This window comes from Tasmannia lanceolata, unplaced genomic scaffold (genome assembly GCF_043159265.1).
Source record: "Tasmannia lanceolata isolate RefF3 unplaced genomic scaffold, GAP_Taslan_0.1 ptg000015l, whole genome shotgun sequence".
In the NCBI taxonomy this organism is placed as follows: Eukaryota; Viridiplantae; Streptophyta; class Magnoliopsida; order Canellales; family Winteraceae; genus Tasmannia; species Tasmannia lanceolata.
The window spans coordinates 31,195,141-31,215,710 of NW_027518692.1; the positions used below are offsets into that span (position 1 = coordinate 31,195,141).

The following is a 20,570-nucleotide window of genomic DNA, read 5'->3' on the forward strand; positions in this document are numbered from 1 at the left end:
TAGTCTACCGACGAGGTGTTGAAAATGGAGTGGGTGGTGGAGAGTGATTCCAATTTTAATAGCGCAGTAATAAATTCACCCCATTCTAGGATGAATTCATCTTCAAAATGGACCGTACAGCCCACACCATAAGATCCTATGATCCAAACCGCCCATTTGATGGGCCACAACGTAAAACGGACTCGGTCACGTATTCTCTCACTCACGTCTACATATCTCTCACCTTATAAAAACTCTTCCATCACCAATTCACCACCCTACATTTCTCTCACGTTTTCGCTTCCTTAAACCTAACAATCAAAACCCCAACTCTACAAAACCCTTTCTCTATCTTTTTTTCTATCAGAAATTCTAGAGAGATGGCTGGAATTTCGTCTTTCAGTGCCTTCAAGACACTCTCTATGACTCCCCATCAATCCCTCAAGAACCCGTCCCTTTCTCCGGCTAACACGATTCGGGCTTTCTCGACGAAGAAAGGAAATGAACGGTTGAGATTTTCGATCGTGGGAAGACGGAATGGCATAGGGAAAATCTGGGCCATCGAGGACGAGCGGGGCCCAGGGCCCAAAGTGGAGACCGTCGGATATACAGCCGTGGTGGAGGCAGAAGTGGGTGTGGAGCCCAGTGAGATTGATAGGCTAAAGCGGGCCCTGATTGATTCATCGTACGGTACGGATCGTGGTTTGAAGGCGAGCAGTGAAACAACGGCTGAGATCGTGGAGCTCATTACTAAGCTCGAGGCCAAGAATCCTACGCCTGCTCCCACTGAGGCCTTGATTCTTCTCAACGGCAAATGGATTCTAGTGTAATTAAGGACTTGATTTGGGTTTTCCCTCCATTTCCTTGGAAGAACAAAAAACAAATTTTACATAGAAATGCTAAAATAGCAATAAGACTTGATATTAGTAGAAATGCCCAGAAAATATCATATTCATAAGAGAAAAGTGTTTTTGCGCACGTGCGGGAGCTCCCTGCGCACAAGTGGCTTAAAAAGCCACCGATTGGTCGCTTTTTTGTGGACCAGCCATACGAACCAATCGGTGGCTTTTTAAGCCACTTATGCACAGGGAGCACCTAGCGCACGTGCGTAGAAACACTTTCCTCTATTCATAAAGCAGAAACATAGATGCACTCTTATGAATGTGGAATATATCAAATTTTGATGAATGAAAATTTGAAAAATTTTGGTGTCTTCTGATTTGGGGGGTGCCGTTGTTGATTTAGGTACACATCGTTATCGGCCCTCTTCCCGTTGTTGGGGACAAATGTGCCGCTTGTGAATGTGGAGGAAATCTCGCAAAGTATCGACTTGGAGAATTTGACCATGCAGAATTCGGTTCGGTTTTCCGGACCTTTGGCCACTACTTCGTTGAGTACCAACGCCAAATTTGAAGTCCGCAGTCCTCAGCGGGTTCAGGTCTGTGTCTTCTTCCTTTGTTTAATTTTAAGCCAATAATCGGTTGGGGCCCTCACCATCAGTTGCCACAATCTGAAACGAAAAGGGCCTTTGTTCGTCTAAGATTATGCCAACCGATTGTGGGGCCCAAACTGATTATTGGACTCAACATTAAATATAATTCTGTGTCAATTAATTGGTTTGGGGCTTACAATCGGTTGTCATAATCTTAAACGAACAGGGCCTAAGCTTATTGAGTAATTGGTTCTTCCACATGGTATCAGTGCTATCGCCTCATAACCCCAAGAAAGAGGAGCCAAAACACAAAGGGGGTGTTAAAGTATAAATGATTAAATAACACAAGCGCTAACTATTAGGAAATTCCTAAAGTCATGAATCCTAATCTTAGGATTATTTCCATTTAGGTTGTGTATACTTGCTCATCTGTATCTTATATAATAGGAAAAGAAGATTCTAGATTCTAGCTAAATAGGAAAACACATAAGATTCAAGGCTGTAATTAACTTGCCTTTTGTCATGATCCTAAAGATAGAATCCAAGGATGTATTCTTTATATATGTACATGTCCTGTATAAGATCAAGTAAGAAAGAAGTTTTAACTAGTACACTTCTTATAAGCTTATGGAGTCTTTAGTTTTTTCACATTTTATCAGAGTTATTGCCTCGTAGCTTGGTTATTTCATATGGTATCATCATGTCATGGGTTGAAAAACCCAAAAAAGTGGGGCCATATGCGAAGAGTGTTAAAGTATAAATGAACAACAGCTCTAACACCTTAAGATTATGGAGTAATTAGTTATTGTGAAACAACAAATTACTCCAAAAGCTTAAGCTGTTGGAGATATGGCTTTATTATTCTTTTATACTTTATCACTCTCCCCCACGTGTGGCCCCTCTTTTTAGGGTTGGCCTACGCATGTCACATGCGGTCCCACTTTTGAGTTGGCCGTTAGATGTGGATTTTTAATATCAAGGAGTTTTGAACATATGACCTTTGGCTCTGATACCATGTGAAGCAAACAATTACTCAAAAAAAGGGGGCTACTCACGAGGGAGTGTTAAAGTATAAATGATTAAATAACACTGCTCTAACAACTTAAGCTTTCGGAGTAATTGGTTGTTTCACATATTCATGTTGTGAATATGAAATAATATGCAATTTTTTTTTTCCAAATTTCCCACCAACTCCAATACTTCCCATGTATAACAAAAACATATTGTGTGAGTTTTTAGATCAAGTTCGAAGAAGGGATTATAGGCACACCCCAGTTGACGGGCCTACCGGAGAAAGTTGAGCTCCTAGGGCAAAATTTAGACCTCTCTCCTCTCGAAGGCATAGTCTCTTCCATTCAAGACACGGCTTCATCCGTGGCCAAGACCATCTCCAGCCAGCCACCGTTGAAGATCCCCATCACCAACATCACCGCTGAGTCGTGGTTGGTCACTACGTATCTAGATGAAGACCTGCGAATTTCCAGAGGAGATGGGGGCAGCATTTTTGCTCTTGTCAAGGAAGGTAGCTCGCTCTTGACACCATAAACACATACCAATAATCTTACTAATCTGGGATGACTGTATAAGATCTTTGAAATAAGACTTGAAGCATTCAAACACCATAATAATGTATTATTCTGCTTCTATATGCCTCAAAATTAAAATTTGTAGTATGCTTGATTTGTTTGAATTAAGATCCTTCAGCTTGATCCTTAATTATTTTGTCCCTCTCAATATTTGCCTCATCATAGCATTATATGTAGAACTATATCAATGAGGATCAGAATCTTGAGTTTATTTTTTTAGCCTGGAATTTATCTACGAACCCAAGATGGCACCTGAATTTTTATTGATAGAAATGAAAGAAATACAAGAAAATCCTATGCATTTCGCATGAATTTTCAGATATGATCATAAACTTTCATATCTAGATCAGGTTTGGAAATTTCTTTTGTCGCTTACGTCATACTTTCGCTCGCATAGTTTTTCTATGTTCTCAGGACAAGGAAGTAAAATGTTTGTAAAACAAATCTTATGCCAATGAGAATGGGAGCCTTTTAGAATTGTGCCTGTATCCATGTGGCAAGAACCCTCCAAAATTAATTGGATGTTCAAGATGTCGAAATTTGAGATTTTATATGGTGTAAGCCCTTATAGTCCCGTATTTTGAAAATTAAGGTACGGACCACATCATAGGATGATCCAAACTGTCCATGTGATGGGCAACAACGTAAGTAGGTTGTGCCAAAAAAATCATTTCCAAAATGTAAATTTTCCTCTCATTTCAGAAAAATTGGGAGTCTTAAAAATGCCTAATAATAAATGTAGAGACTAGGGGTGCAACTTGGGGGGTTCAACCCAATATTTGGGCGGATTGGGTTTAATTTTTTCAGGTTGGGTTGCGGGTTGGGAATTTATAACCCGACTAAAAATCCGGTTAGGTCGGGTTGGGGTACCGGGCAACCCGATCCGGAACCCGACCATTTTCTGCTAAGTTTTTTTTATTTGTCAAAATTTAGTAATAATTACAGTTTTAGACTTTTAATAGTTAATACTTTTAACCATTTCAAAAAAAAAAAAAAAATAGTTAATACTTTTATGGTTTTAGACTTTCAGGCTTTTACCCTTTATTTCCGACTTGTTTTTTGGATCCATTAGTGTTTTAGGTGAATTATATGACATCCATGCATATTTTTCTGAGGAAAAATATTGGCAGCAGAAGTACAAGTGGGCCAACATATTTAGATGGTCTAAACACGATTCAATATGGAAATCGGGTCGGGCCGGGTTGGGTTGAGTTGGGTCGGGTTGCGTTGATGAAATTGTTCCTCGAGTTGGGTCGGGTTGCGTTGGAAAAATAGGTTTCTTGGGTTGGGTAGGGGCCGAGAAAGTAGTTGAATGTTTATGATTTTTTAGTACTACCAACTAGTAGGCTCGAGAAGTACAAAAACTGGCCATGCCAAAAAAGTAAAGTGGGCCCCACCTATTATGCTGATCTAAACCATTCATTTATTAGTCTGTGACGCTGTAGATAGGTCCCTCCTCAAAAATCTTCTCCCTCCAATATGTTTGGTGTGAAACGGGCCCTACTATCCTAGTGTGTCCGCATATACACGAGCGACCATGGAATAATTTCTAAAACTTAGGAAAATCGGAAGAAACAGACAAAAGCAGGCCCTGTCTTTGGACAACGTGTCGAAAATAGAGTGGCTGGATATTGATTCCAATTTTAATACTAGAAAACATTTAAAATAGGTGAGAAATTTTTTTTCGCCCCCTGTGGGATATTGCGCCCCACTTTTAACATGATTGGACGTCAAAATACATTTATAAGGCCCCGTTTGGATACTCACAAGATTTAGATTTGGATTTCTCACATTAGCAGATTTAAAACTTAATCAGGTCCTTCGATTTCCAAGTCAGATAAAACACTGAAAAAAAAAATCTTATTTTCAAATCTTTCTGCGAAACATTATTTGAAAATCTATATTTGTAACAATTACCTTTACCCTCGTTGCTCCTCGGCCTTGCTGCAGCAGCAAGACGTCCTTCCGTACCTCTTTCAACATGAGCATAAGGATGATTGATGAGGTATCCAAATCCAAATCCAAATCCAAATACAAAAGCATGAGGTATCCAAACGTGGCATATAAAGTCTGCCAACAATTCAGGTTAAAAGGGGGGGCGCATTATCCTATTGAGGGCGAAAAAAAATCATCTGCTTATGACACTAAAGTCAATTTACTCCATAAAATGGAGTCGGTGTTGAAGCATACGTATTCCATATCCAACCCGTATTTCTCTCACGTTTTCTTTTCCCCAAACCTCACACCCAAAACCTCAACCATACAAAAGAAATCCTTTTCATATCACAAATCTCACAGAGATATGGCCGGAATTTCGTCTCTCAATCCCTTCAAGACGCTCTCCGTAACTTCACATCAATCTCTCAAGAACCCATCTCTTTCTCCTGCCATCACAATTGGGGTTTTCTCAAAGAAGAATGAAACTGAACGGTTGAGATTTTCAATCGTGGGAAGACGTAATTCGATACCGACGATCCGAGCCGTTGAGGACGAGTGGGGCCCAGAACCCAACCAAGAATCGGGTGGATATACGGCCGTGGCTGAGGCAGAAGAGGTTGTGGAACCCACCGAGATTGATAAGCTCAAAAGAGCCCTAATCGATTCATTGTACGGTACAGATCGGGGTTTGAAAGCGAGTAGCGAAACAAGGGCTGAGATCGTTGAGCTTATTACTCAGCTCGAGGCTAAGAACCCTACCCCTGCTCCTACAGAGGCCTTGACTCTTCTCAATGGAAAATGGATTCTAGCGTAAGGAGTTGATTTGGGTTTTTTTTAATTGATTGGAATGATTCATGAATGATATTTTTGCGGGTGTTTTGTTGATTTGGGTGTGCTTTTATTGATTTAGGTACACTTCGTTCTCGGGCCTGTTTCCACTGTTGGGGAGGAATGTGCCACTGGTGAAGGTGGAGGAAATCTCGCAGAGTATTGATTCGGAGAATTTTACAGTGCAGAATTCCGTTAAGTTCGCGGGGCCTTTGGCTACTACTTCGTTGAGCACCAATGCCAAGTTTGAAGTCCGCAGTCCTAAGCGAGTTCAGGTCTGTATCTTATTTATTTTTATATGATACTGTTGAAATATAAATGATTGAATAACACGCTTAAGCTTTTTCACATGTAAAGAGCTATTGGTTTTTTCGGGGTCGGGCCTGTAGCTTAATGGTTGTAGCTCAATGGTTGAGGCTTTGTATCTCAACCTTGAGGTCACAAGTTGAATCTCAGCTTACCAAACAAAAAAAAACTTGGGAATTGAGCCTCTAATTAAATGGTCAAGGCTCTGTTGTTCAACCTAGAGGTCGGAGGTTCAATCACAGTCACATTTTAGCTACCAAAAAAAGAAAGAGCTATTGCCTTGTAGCACCTCCTGGGTTCAAAACCCAACAAAATCCAGGTGTACCACCGACCCCAATAATTGGTTTTGCACTCAAAATCGTTTGTGGCCTTGAGCTTTTGGACTGTTTGGTTGTTTGACAGATACATGTTCTGAACAGAAAAACATATGAAATTTTTTTTTTTCCGAATTTTCCTACCAACTCCAAAACATACCATGATTAACGAAAATTATACTGGGTGAGTTTACAGATCAAGTTTGAAGAAGGGATTATAGGCACGCCCCAATTGACGGACTCCATCGTCCTGCCTGAGAATGTTGAGTTCCTTGGCCAAAAAATCGACCTCTCTCCCCTCAAAGGCATAGTCTCTTCCATTCAAGACACAGCTTCGTCCGTGGCCAAGACCATCTCCAGCCAGCCGCCCTTGAAGATTCCCATCACCGGCACAAATGCTCAGTCGTGGCTGCTCACTACTTATCTCGACGAAGAGCTGCGAATTTCCAGAGGAGATGGGGGCAGCATTTTCGTGCTTGTCAAGGAAGGTAGCTCGCTCTTGACTCCCTAAACACACACCCATAATGTTACTTATCTGGGATAAATGTATAAGATCTTTGAAATAAGACTTGAAGCATTCAAACATCATAATAATGTATTATTCTGCTTCCATATGCCTCCAAATTAAATTTTGTACTCTGCTTGATTTGTTTGAATTAAGTAACTTCAGCTTGATTATAAACTATTCTGTAGCTCTCAATATTTCATACCATTAGATGTAGAACCTGGTCAAGCTATATCAATGAAAATCAGATCTTGAGAGTTTTTTTTTCCGCCAGAATTCATCTACAAACCCATGGTGGCACCTGATTTTTTTTATTGATAGAAATGAAAGAAGTAGAGGGCGAGCCTTGGTGCAACGGTAAATTGCTCCATTGTGATCTGGTGGTCACGGGTTCAAGTCACGGAAACAGCCTATCTGCAAAGCAGGGTTAAGGTTGCGTGCATCTAGCCCTCTGCAGCCTTAGTCCTCCCCAGACCCGCAATGGCGGGAGCCTCGTGCACTGGGCCGCCCTTCTTTTTAGAAATGAAAGAAGTGCAAGAGGACATGCCACCTTGCCTCTAAAACCAAGCCAAAATACTAAGGAAATCCACAATAGAAACACATCCTAATATAAAATGAGAATTATACAATGAAGGGCCATTTAAACACGTACCCATCATCCCATCCTTGATATTTGATCGAACAACAGCTCACTTTTTGAGGAGGTACCCTTGGATCAAATATCAAGGGTGGTACCTCTTCCGCACCACCTTTATGTTTATATACGACCTTTCATCGTATAATTTCTCTCAACTCAACTCAAATCAACAAATCCTTTGTCCCAAACTAGTTAGGGTCGGCTAAATGAATCCTTTAGAAAAATTTCATGAAGGTGAAATGAATCTATCCGGCTCTAATCCTAGCTCTAGTTGGGTTCTTCTACGTGGATCATTTTCTTCCATTCTATCTTATCCAAAGTCATGTTATTTGTTATGTTCCTAGCTATCAAGTCTTTTCTTGCTGTTTCTACCCAAGTTGTTTTCGGTCTACCCCTACCTCTTTTTGCTCCATCAATTTGGAACGAGTCGCCTCTTTTCACTGGAGCATCCAAAGGCCTACGTTGGATATGTCCAAACCATCTTAAGCGGTTGCTCTCTCATCTTCCCCTCAATTGGTGCCACTCTCACCTTTTTACGAATGTCTTCATTTTTAATTCTATCTAGCCATGTGTGGCCGCACATTCATCTAAGCATTCGCATCTCCGCTACACTCATCTTTTGCACATGTTGCTTTTGGGTGGCCCAACATTCTGAGCCGTACAGCATGGATGGCCTCACATCTGTCTTATAAAACTTTCCCTTCATCGTATAATTTCTCATATAAAATAATTATCTAACCCGAATATTTGGAATACCATGTTGACATCGTGTCTCCTGGGAGATGTAATCAGTTCCAAAAAGTTTCACCAAGCCTGGTAGAACTAGCATGATTGGCTAATGAATCTGCAGCACAATTTCCTTTTCTATACCCTTTTTGATAGGTAAGCTGGGATTGAACCTCTGACCTCTTGGTTAAGGAACACATCCTCTTACCAATTGAGCTAGAGGCTCAACCCCATTCTTTTCTATGCTTGCGAGATTTGAAGAGGTTCATACTAGAAATGAGGGACACTGTATCTTTGAGAAAATAATAGATATTCCATGGATGCTTACTGTTGCCCCTTGCGATTTTTTGTTTTGTTTTGTTACAATCTTCTTTTATAATAGAGCATCAAGTTTTAGCCGGCAATCCACATTAGTTGTACACGAAAATGGATGAGGAACAACGGCTATTTATTTTTAATGTTTCGCTTGCAATGCAAAACACAACCTCTATCTATCCTTCAGTAATACACATATTAACAATGAACGACATGCTATAAAAATAGGCCTCAACTGTGGCCAAAAATATGCAAATCAGTGTTGGAACTGCAAGAATGATGTAGAACAATAACCCCACGGCTACCTACAAACGAAGCAAATCCTCTATTTGTTTCAGTTATAGGAGGGAAATCAACCCAAACTCTAATAGGAATCCGGAATGCTTTCTGTAATATGAGTTAATGGTCCTATAATCAGCAATTTTGTGAATCCAGTCAAAAATTTCAGTTAGAACTCATCAAGGTTTGGATTATCAATTTCAAGATAATCCAAACACTACTTGCGGCCAAATGATTACTCCTACTAACCCTACACAAAGTTCTTAGTTATATAATCTACCCCAATTACGAATTTCTGAATCTATTGCCTCCACATATTCTTGCTGCAGGGTTTGATGATTTATGGTTTTCCACACATTTATGAATCTTGGCATAGAACAAGAGTTATCACATTTCCAAATATCCATTCTGCAGTATAATGATGAGGGTTGTAAAGATGACCTTTAACAAAATTGCAGTTGCGCAAGGATCATACAGTACCTCGAGGCTATAATCAGCTAGATAATTACGCTAGAGAAAGGCATTAGTTGAGGCACAACATGCAAGAGACATCTGTAACTTGAGAAAAAATGATCTAATTATAAGAACAACTCAGACATTTATTAATGAAAATTTCAAGCAAGAGCAGAAGCTAGATGAACTTTCAAAGCTTGAACATTAGTTTCAGAAACCAAATTTTATCAAGACAATCAGTTCGCATCATCTACCATCAACTTGAGATGAGGGGAAAAATTCTTACATTGCGTTCTAAATAGAGGAGGATGAAAACATCAACAATGTCAAACTCTACCTGAGTTACCAACATGTCCAACCCTTCTAAAGAGCCGTCCCATCTTCTAAACTGATGGACTTTTTTAAAAAGATCCCAAATGATGTTTTGTGGGATTAAAAAAAAATTAGTGCTAAAAGGCAACCAAACATGGGATGGGACGAAAATTTTACTAAAAACTTCATAGGACAAAAATTTTACTGGCAAATGATTTAAATAGAAGTAATGAGCATATGTCCTACTAAAATGATCAAATCCTTAGTTGAATAAACATCTAGCATTTGTCTAATCAAGCACAAACCCTGCTCCGTTTGGTTGCCAGTAAATTTTTTTTATCCTAGGAGCTTTTTAATCCCAACAGTGAAGTCAACGGGATTTGCTAGGTTTTTTTTTCCCTACAACTCATAAAATCCCCGCCAAAATTTAGGGGTGTCATTACCAGATATGGGAAGGGAGGAGAGAGAGAGGAAAGAGAGATGACATCATTCCCTAAGAAAGAAAATCATTACAAGAGTGGGATTAGAAAAATTCTAGTGCTAAAAGGCAACCAAACATGGGATGGGACAAAAATTTTACTAAAAACTTCCTAGGTTTTAAATTTTACCAAACAGACCTTAACCGTTTGGTTGCCAGTAAAATTTTTGTCCTAGAAAGTTTTTAGTAAAATTTTCATCCCATCCCATGTTTGGTTGCTTTTTAGCACTTGAATTTTTTTAGTCCCACTCTTATAATGATTGCTTTTGTGGTGACATGAACTCCTTGTCCCCTCTTTTTCTTTCCTAGGGAATGATATCCTCTATCTTTCTCTCTTCCCTTCTCATATTTGGTAATGACACTCCTAAATTTTGGCGGGGATTTTAGGAATTGTAGGAAAAAAACCTAGCAAATCCCGTTGACTTCACTGTTTGGATTAAAAACTCCCTAGGATAAAATTTTTACTGGCAGCCAAACGGAGACACCATAAAGTTTCTAAGTTGGCCTGTTCCTTCTTTCAAATAGAGCTGCATGTGGAACTTGAAATTGCAGAAGCCGGTAAATAAGCAGGATCATACCGAAACCACTCCCTGTGCTTCATTCTACAGGGATAATTGCCCGAGCAGTGAAGCAATACACCCAGAGTATGTTGTCCAATTGGTCGACCCAGAGCCCTTTGGAATCGTGCAACCCCCACTTTATTCCCTGTAACAATGTTCGGTTCGTGACCTCGGCCTGCCCATTTGCCTACGGATGTCCTACCGAGGTGAACCGGTAATCAAAGCTCAGCCAGTCACAGAACTTCTTGGACTGCGCTATGTTGAATTGTTTGCCATTGTCAGCAATGCGGACTCCTGGAATCCTGAATAGGCACACTACTAATTTCCAAAACAAAATGTTTGTGAAATTTTCTCGATAATTGTAGCAAGAGGCTCAGCTTCGACCCACTTCGTAACATAATCAATGATGACTATGTCATAAGCTTCCGAGCGTCTTTCTTTTATCTGGGAACTTTGCCGGAGGGGAGATACTCTACGATTTCATCCATCTAGCTCGGTTCGGAGTTCACTTGCATCACTATGTCAGGAACAGTGGAATGTTGCGTCCAATTTACTATTTTCATTCCTTCATTTTTTTTCAAAAACAGAGTCTCCAACTATTTTTATTCCTTTATTTTTGTATGGTTCTATTGTGATGGAGTCCTTGGGTGGCTGTGTCCTAGATTGTTTTCACATATACTGTAGGAGTTGAATAGAAGTTGATTATTTGTGTTGAATGAGTAATTTGGAGTCCAGGGGAATTTTCTATGAGTTGGTCTAGTCTTTAGAAGGTTTGTTGGATTGGGCCTCTCTTGGTTGTGTAGTCAGCCACTTCTCAAATAAAAATAGGATTTCAAATCCAAAGTTAATTTTGCAAGGAGAACCAACCCTTCCCTCAAACTTAAATGATATATTCTTCTTCAGGCTACCCCTCTGGTGTATTTATGACTACTCTTTTTACACAAGAAGGGGTTGGCCGGGGAAGAAAAGAAGACAAATATATCATTTCTTTCTATATAGACTTTATTGGGATCTTGTATGCTAATAGAAAAGCTGCAAAACATTAAATCTAAATTGGGAAAAGAAAAAAAAAATGAGAGAGAAAAAGCATCAGCCATTAAACTTGTGTTTTCTCCACATGGATGTTGGGTTATACCCACCATCAAATCAGTTCAAAGTGAAGATTATTAACATCACATGCTATCTCTCTCTCATTGGAAAAATGTTAGTAAATAATCTCAAACATATGAAAGAAGTAACAAGAAGGGAAAAGTTAAAAAGGAATGGAAAAATATAGAGAAAAAGATGTGGTCGAGCAACAATCGAATCGCCAATGGTACAAGTAGCGACTGAAACGATTTCTCGACTTGTTATTTTTCTCTGTTTCTTTCAATCAGAGAAGCCAAATAAAAATAGCCTCCCGATTCTCTCTAAATAACGAAACAGAGATCTTAAAACACTAACAAACACCCAAATAAAAACACAAACACATCCAGGGGAAAGTGTGAGAGGAAGAAACCCTAGCTCTCTTTCCCTTTTATAACCGGATGATCTAACTCCCTTCCACTTTCCCTCATGAAACTACCATCAAAGTTTATTGTAATTACCGAATAACCCCAATGAGATGGAGTGATAAGCATCATGTAAAGTCCTCTTTATCCATTGATTAGTCTAACATGGAAGGATGATGTCGTAATCAAGCTCACATTGATGAAATCATCTTGATCCAGACCATTCATCAGTTTGATCCTGTATTAATGTCCCATAGTTGGTGAAATTTTGATGGCAACTCCTCAATGCTTCACAAACTGAGGCCCTGTTCGTTTCATAATCTCAAACCAACAGGGAATTAGGGGTGCAACTCAGGGTCGATTATGGGTGCAGCCCTACGCCCAAGTTGCGCCCACCCCACAGCTTGAGGGGACTACTAACATGAAGCAGAGGAGAACCTAGCAAGCACATACTCAAGATTCCAAGGAATGTGGGCCATATTTTTCAAATCATATATAGATGGACCCATTTGCATAATTCACTCGAAATTAAGTGACTTCAATCGGTCTAGTGGATGAGACATGATTGTCCTAATTAGCTTAATCAAACACAGAAACTAATCAATCTGACCACACGCTGATACAAGATCACGGGAAATTCATCATTTTCGTAGATAACAACTGATAGGACCATACAAACGCACTCAACATGATGCATTTACCTCGAGAAGTCCAAATCCTAAACCCTGGGGTTGAGCCTCTAGCTCAATTGGTAAAGACTATGTTCTTCAATGGTGAGGTGGGAGGTTCAATCCCAGCTTACCTACCCAAAAAAACAAGGTCCAAATCCACCAGACTAGATATCTAAATAGCCCAAATCAAGCATTACAAGAGCAAACAGGTCAAATTGATCGAAAACAACGATCAAGATCAATCAAGAGTATAAATTTAGAAGTAAGGAAAAAAAAAAGGAATTAAAATCAGTCCTACTTCTGAAGGAAATGGTCAAGCTGAGATTCTGTTGCAAACTGATTTCATTGAGGCTCTATTTCTTTCTACATAAAATAGCCGTAAAACAAATTTCGTACCCATTTTTCCACTTTAAAATGGGAGTAAAATTTGTATTACGGCCCATTTTACATAAAAAGAAACGGAGCAAGGGGGAAAAAACCCTCCTAGACTGTCTTAATCTACCCAATTGGTGTTGATCAAGCTATAGTCACTGTAGTCTTTATTAAAAAGTTGAAAAAAATTTCCATAACACCATGTTTATGGCCTCAGTTTCAATCCAGAGATGGTGCAATGATGGCCAGCCAGGAGCCCATTTCTACAAAACGTATGCAAGCTATATCTCCTTTTTTTTTCTGAAATGTAAAAACTGAATCACCTTTCCACATTAGTTTCCAGAGAGAATGCTCTAATGTTGGCCTCACTTCTTGTCATCATCAAATTCTGAATAAGTCTCAAAATTTCATTTCTCATCTCAGCTACTGCACATGCATCAACCTGTGCCTCCAAAGAAGAAAACCAATGGTCCCCCGTTTTCCTCAATCCATCCATATGCCAATGGCAGATCACTTTGGCAATGGCCAAGACATATAAACCACAGTCATAACCATTCTTTTGCTGTGGCGTAGAGATTTCGACAAAGCGAGCAGAGCTTGCTAAATCATGATCACCCACAAATCCCACAACAGCTTTATAAAGTTTCCTCGCACACCGTCCATTTAATTCCTTAACACTGTCATGGTGTATAAATGTGTTTGTATCCCTATCATATGCAAGCAGGCTCCAATGTGTTCCCCCTTCGGCCTCGTTCACATCGTCATTATCATTGACAGTAAAGATCGCAAGTTTCTTATCGGACAGTTTTAGAGGCTCAATAACATCTTTGAGACTTTCAAAATCCAGGCAGTTTGTAATCCAAAATGAGATTGAAGGGGGAACAAGTATGATATCTTGGGAGGGATACGTGGAGGAGAGATAGCTGAAGTAGAATTCAATGATGCGATCATTGAGATAATAGGGACCGCCAAGGATGTCCAAATCTGATCTCCATAGTACCACATCCTCATAACTTAGAATCTTATCATTGCCTTTGGATGGAGCCATGTAGTAGAAACCGCAAGTACTCTAGAGGGGCCTGTTAAGTGGATCAATCAAAATTAAAAAGGTTAGATTGTTAGGAAGAGTTATGATCAATACTATTGATGAATGCAGAAAGGTAATTTGGATAACCTCCTACACATTACGAATTAAAACATACATCGTTTTCTTAAAAAGTTACAAAACTCGAGATTACCATTGTCACTTAAAACTAGTGTTTCAAAACTCACTCGGCCAAGGTAAAAGAGAGTCGACCTAGGCAAATCAATGAGTGACATGGTTACATGGGCAGTTATTAATTAACTCGGACGAGTCAAAGGAGTTTTGACCTAGTAGTCAGAGCGGTGAGAGTGTGAGAAGCATGTGAGAAGCGATGGATCTAGAAAGTAGAAAAGACGGGAAGCAAAAACCTAGTGAAATCGGGAAATGTATGGAAAGCATCATTGAAAGTCAATATGAAGCATGTAATAAATAAGCCTCATTGGAAGCAAACAATAAGTGCAAAGAAAAAGATAAGCTCGTAGCAGGTTAGGGAGGATGAGTTAATGTAGGTTAGGGTCATACCTAGTAGAGAGGACTTCTCCGCCGATTAGAATTACATGTTGTACGGATTTATAGTTCTACGTGTTCTATTCGTGTAGATTTAATGTTAAGTTATAGAAAAAGATTCACATGAGTTATATTTGAAACTTAAGATCAGCTTTTAGGTTTTTTAAATACACTCTTTCGCCATTATCAAAAGGAGAAAACATTTAAAAAAAAAAAAAACCAAATTGGAAGCATATTCTTAATTAAGATGAAGCATGAAGGAAGTGAGCTTCTCCTAAAATTAGGAAGTAAGAAGAATTTAGCTTCCGAAGCGAGCTTCCCACCTAACTAGAAGCTTTCGATAACTATGATTTTGACTAACTTAGTAAGGGAAAACTTAAACTCTGACAAGAACTCGGCCAAGGTAAAAGTGAGTTGAGTCAGACGAGTTGACGATTGAATGGGGATTATATTTTTTTTGTTTTTTAATAGTGCTTACAACACCAGAAATTTTTCTAAAAGATTCATTTAGCCGACCGCAACTAATTAGGGAAAAAGGCTTTGTTGAGTTGAGTTGAGTGCTTACAACACCACTTGAATTTGACTATTCTAAAAAAAAAAAAACACACACACACACACACACAGAGCTTAAATTTGGATTTCATCCATACAAATACTTGTTCTACCTTCCATGTGTAGGGAATGCATAGACTCCAATAATCATGTGATCACACTAGCGTAACTCACAATTGAAAAATCATATATTCAAGAATTTGGTGTATACAATAATCTAGATATCCGAATGAGTATGTATATTGGCCGGAATGTATAGGTTCCAATAATCATGTAATCACACAAGCATAACTTACAGTAGAAAAATCAAATATTCAAGAATTTGGTGTATGCAATAATCTAGATATCCGAATCAGTATGCATATTGGCCCATGGCTAGCACGAAACACATCAGGCATTCCGTTCAATTGATAGGCCTGTGAACCTTACATGCAGGGAATGCATAAGTTCCAATAATCATGTAATCACACTAGCATAACTTATTTTTTTTAATGGCATCACACTAGCATAACTGACAGTTGAAAAATCATATATTCAAGAATTTGGTGTATACAATATCTTGCGATTACAAAAAAACAATAATCTAGATATCTGAATCAGTATGTATATTGGCATGTGGCTAGAACGAAACACATTAGGCATTCAACTGATAGGCTTGTGAATGTTGTTCTCCTAACATAATTCCAAAAATATGAGTGATTGATGGGGGACCATCCATGGGTCCTAATTCTTTTAGTCCCGTTATCAACTTTGGACCATATTTTCTTAAGAGTGTCATTAATCATTATAAATCCCAGGTGTCAATATCACTTTGGGGCATTAATTATTGTGCAAGTGCCATTACATTTTAGTGGCTAGATCCTATCAAATACATGGCATAAGGTAATGTCAGTTAAGTCGAGGATGGCCCACAGGCAATTCACATGTTTTCAAGGAGCCCTAGTTGTAGGAGGATTAATTAGAAGAGTTGTAGTAGGATTACTAGAAAGTCTATGTAAAGGTTGGACTAGGGTTTAAAATTAGTAAGTTGAGAGAGTCTTTGGAAACTTTTCAATTTCTTATTGGTAGAATATAGAATCCTGAGCTAAGGAGGAGTTTTATTATCGAAAAGGTGTTCTAATTATTCAACACGGATATGGATTAGTAGGTTTCCATATTCAAGATTTTTGTAGTGGTTGCATAGCCTATAAAATATGTAAGGCCTTTGGGCCTTGAAAACCATTGAATTAAATGAAATTAAATTCTCTCAAGCTTGGAGTGTTGACCTTTCCTCTACAGATCCTAAACTTTGTTTTTTATGTAAGCGCTCTGAAGTCTGAACTATCTCTTCTCTTCTCCTTTTCTTCTTTTATCTTCTCTTATGCCTATTGCAAACATTCAAGCCCTAGTACCATAAAAAAACCCATCAATGTCCCATATCCATGGCATCCATTGCTCCTACCTCCCATCATCACCTTAGTCCTTAGCCTTCCATCCTCAAACCTTTATATCAGTTTCCATCTTTTAAACTTTTAAACTCTAGCTTCAGAATCTCCTCCAAGCCCTCGAGCCTTACATAATCCTTTCAAACCCCTGACTACTGATTTTCACCTTTCCAATAAACCCTCAACACATTGACATATAACCCATATCCAAACTTCGTTCCGTATCACCCTTCCTAACCCATATATAACCGGCCAACCTTGTGATGCAGATAGTAGGCCAATAAGTTCTCTTCCAGGTCCTACATCACCTTGGGTTACCTAAAACCCTACGACTGCCCAAAAATTATAAATCTATACTTTTAACCCACTCTCTTAAAGCGTTTGACCACCTTTCCTTGGTCTACCTTTACAATACTGCACTAAACCCCATTCGAATCCATAGTTTTCCCTTTAAACCCTGCTACCCAATACCTTTCACACCAGATAATTTCCCTACCTGTACAAAAATTCTATAGTTTTTTATCAGTTAGATTGTTACAGATTCTTGATCTGCACAGACAATACTTTAACAGTCCTAATTCACCCACAAATTAAACCTTATATAAACTTAAACCCAACCTTAATCGCAACCTTACCAAGCCAATAGATATGCCCAGCAGTAAGTTTGAAGCTGTGTGCAATTTCTGTCACAGACTTGTTCTGTTACATAAATTTATTCTGGAAGAGTCATTAAGAACAGTACTGTTCAATCCATATTTACCAGGTTGGGATACGAATTCAGGAAGCAAAACATGAAATGGAAACGAGAAACGTAAAAAATAGAGGGCAAATGAGAAACGTAAAAAAAAAAGAGGAAAAACGAGAAACTTTAAAAACAAGAGGGAAAACGAGAAACGGGAAGCAATAGAAAACCATATGAGAAAAGCATTGAGAAGCATCTCAATAAACGCATTGGAAATATTTCAAAAACAATGGAGAAATGTCAAGGAAAACACATACGAAACATAAGAGAAATACGAAATATATGTTTCATAATTTTTATTTAAATTATAGGCATACATAGATAATTTATGTATTTCATTACATATTTTATTTTTTAGTATAATTTTTTTTACTTATATTTATTTTTTATTATCATATATCCTATTGTCTTCTTTCTTCATATGCATTCCACGATTTTTTAGTGTGATTCTACAAAACATTTTCCGTATGTCACACATGTTTCCCATACGTTTTCTACGTGTTTCTCACATGTTTCACATATGTTTCTCCCCTTTCTCGGAAACATTTCCCTCTTTTTTTTCATGTTTCGGAAATGTTTCGGAATCGCATTTCCAGGAAAACAAGTTTCCCACCCACCCAAGGCGTTTCGAGACACTATGGTTCAAACAATATTTTTCCAGACCCATAACCTTTCCTGAAACTGAGGTATGACAGATCAAAGTCCTACCTCAGAAACCTATCTTAAGAATCCTAGAACCTTATTTTCACCCCTGAAATTTCAGAACTGGTTTTCTCTCAATCTAAAATACTTTTCTGAAATTTCTGTAACGCTAAAGTCCACATAAGCGAACCTTTCATGGCGCAAATCTTTACATTCAGTCCTCCTTTACCCCCCAAATTTTGGGTCATAAGAGGATATGAAACATGCATAGAAAAGATTATTCCCAGAATTGGGTTAAAGGTGATAGCTGAGTTCAAAACAGGATATAGAAATGATGATAACTTAGACCTGTTTGGATTGAAGAAATTATTTGGAAAAGCTAAGAAATGAGCAAAATGCAAGTTAAAAACGTAAACTCTATCTGGCAACTGGGAATCAGAAACTAGGAGCAAAATGCATGTTCGCTAGTTTTCATAAACAAACTACAGAATTGTTTAATTACCCATAAAATTGGATTGCAGAATTTTCTGGAAAATTTTGGAACAGAAATTTTTTTCCAAATTTTGTTGCTTTTCCATTGTTTAATTTACACATGAAAATAGTATCTTAAACCACCTAAATTTAATTTATATACTTCTTTTCAAGATTTCTTGCTTTTCCATTGTTAAAAAGATAACAACTATTAAAAATAATTTTCCCTTCCAGAGTTTCCCAGAAAATTCCTGCAATCCAAACAGAAACGTTCTTTCAGTTTTCTTTGTAATTAGGCCCACTTTGGATTGCAGGAATTTTCTGCAAAAAATTTGTAACTCAAACTATGTCCCAAATTTCTTGTTTTTTCAATGTAAAACAGGTGAAAACTATTAAAAATATTTTTCCATTCTAGAGTTTTCCGGAAAATTCCTGCAATCCAAACTAGTAGAATGTGTTCTGTTCGGATTACAAGAAAAGAATTTATCATGAAAAATAGGGTTGGTTTAAAGAATTTCTCTCAATTTAGTGGGATATCATCGGAAATTTAAGGTTTCTTTAAATAAAAATTGAATAGGGTTGGTTCAAGTCATGTCTAAAAACAAGAAGGAAAATTTTCAAATATTTTTCCTTTCCAAACTTTTCCATAATTTCCCTGCAATCCAAACAAGGACTAAGAGAAGAGAAAAAAAAATTAAAACCATGTTTGGTTTGGATTTTGAGAACCGTTTGTGGGTACCAATCCAATAAGGTTTTCAAAATCCAAAACAAAGAGGGTCTAACCCTTGTCAAGAACAAACCCTAATAAGAGAAAGATCGAGACCTACCTGAAACGTGGGTTTCTTTTTCTTGGGATTGTGAGAACAAGAAGGAATTGAAACATGAGAGAGAGAGAGAGAGAGAGAGAGAGATTTCTTCAGTTTCCTATTTCGTGTATATAAGTTGCCGAAAACTATATCATAAAGGAGTTGATAAATTCGCCCCTTTCTGAGATTAATTCAACGCCCTTGGCCTGCACAACCGGTTCTGCAATCTCTCTCGCACACAGTACGCCCTCAAAACTCCTTGTGGGGGCTAACAAACATTTTGCTTCTTTGGGTAGGCCCCACTGTATTTTAAGAAAAAAAACGTATACCTACATTTGGAGACATTACAACACGCATTTTTCCAAAAAAGAATTACTTGGGCCCACCTTATTCCAAGATCTAAACAGTTCATTTGTTGGCCCCGATGTAAATAGGCATTGCCCATATAATCGCGTCCATAGGATGATCGTAACCCTAAGGACTACGTAGGGCGCAATGCATTTTCTTAAAAATGCGCATTATATAGTGCCCCTCACGTAGGTGCACGTAATTTTTTCTTTTTTTAAATATAGCCGAGCACACCTTGTTAAAAGATTAAAACTATTAAGTTGTTAGGCCCAACGTAAATAGGTCATACCCAAAAATCGAGCCTAACCTTCTATAAGCACCTCATTTTGTTAGGACCTATGATCGAGTCTTTAAGTTTCCGAAATAGTATAATGTAAAAAGAAGTGCTTCGAATCATTGCTATTTGACTCGGATCTGTTCTGAAAAAGTTCAAGTTTTTCAAATTTTTTGTTGACATGGACAAAGTAAGGGAAAACCTCTGAAATGATTGCAATATTGGACCTTGGACATATAATAGTTCCGAATTGAATCTCTTTAGAAAGAAGATCTTTTGTTTCATGGTAGCCTGCTCCAGTCCCCTTATGAAACTTTCGTGATTGGGTTAGCTGTACACTTCACATGTTTCTAGCATTTCACATGGCAATGGCATTATCAAATGATACAAGTCTTGGATAAGAATATACGACGCTGATGAGTCCCGTAACTTCTCTGGTTTCTCTCTCAATATTTTTCTAAGGTTTGAAACAAAAAGTTACTGAAAAACAATGATTCCTACAACTAAGCCCGCACAAAAAACCACCTGAATTTACTGAG

The 20,570-nt window shown here is 38.3% G+C and overlaps 3 protein-coding genes and 1 non-coding gene across 4 annotated transcripts; 2 read left to right on the forward strand and 2 right to left on the reverse strand.

Moving 5' to 3' along the window:
- Positions 1–215: 215 nt before the first annotated feature.
- On the forward strand, positions 216–3,145 carry LOC143846981 (plastid-lipid-associated protein, chloroplastic-like). The gene is made up of 3 exons (XM_077355621.1): positions 216–805; positions 1,225–1,417; positions 2,651–3,145. Exons 1-3 carry the CDS (start codon positions 360–362, stop codon positions 2,954–2,956), a joined length of 945 nt encoding a protein of 314 aa, XP_077211736.1. The 5' UTR covers positions 216–359; the 3' UTR covers positions 2,957–3,145.
- Positions 3,146–5,181: 2,036 nt separating this feature from the next.
- LOC143846439 (light-induced protein, chloroplastic-like) lies at positions 5,182–7,065 on the forward strand. The gene is made up of 3 exons (XM_077354880.1): positions 5,182–5,745; positions 5,846–6,038; positions 6,580–7,065. Exons 1-3 carry the CDS (start codon positions 5,300–5,302, stop codon positions 6,892–6,894), a joined length of 954 nt encoding a protein of 317 aa, XP_077210995.1. The 5' UTR covers positions 5,182–5,299; the 3' UTR covers positions 6,895–7,065.
- A 4,867-nt stretch (positions 7,066–11,932) lies between these two features.
- Positions 11,933–12,058, reverse strand: LOC143847647 (small nucleolar RNA snoR111). The gene has a single exon (XR_013235172.1). It is a non-coding gene; the product is annotated as a small nucleolar RNA snoR111 (small nucleolar RNA).
- Positions 12,059–13,333: 1,275 nt separating this feature from the next.
- Positions 13,334–19,644, reverse strand: LOC143845586 (Cysteine proteinases superfamily protein). Its single transcript, XM_077353964.1, has 2 exons — positions 19,431–19,644; positions 13,334–14,260 (listed from the first exon to the last, which is right to left on the reverse strand). Exon 2 carries the CDS (start codon positions 14,227–14,229, stop codon positions 13,501–13,503), a length of 729 nt encoding a protein of 242 aa, XP_077210079.1. The 5' UTR covers positions 14,230–14,260; positions 19,431–19,644; the 3' UTR covers positions 13,334–13,500.
- Between the last annotated feature and the right edge of the window lie 926 nt (positions 19,645–20,570).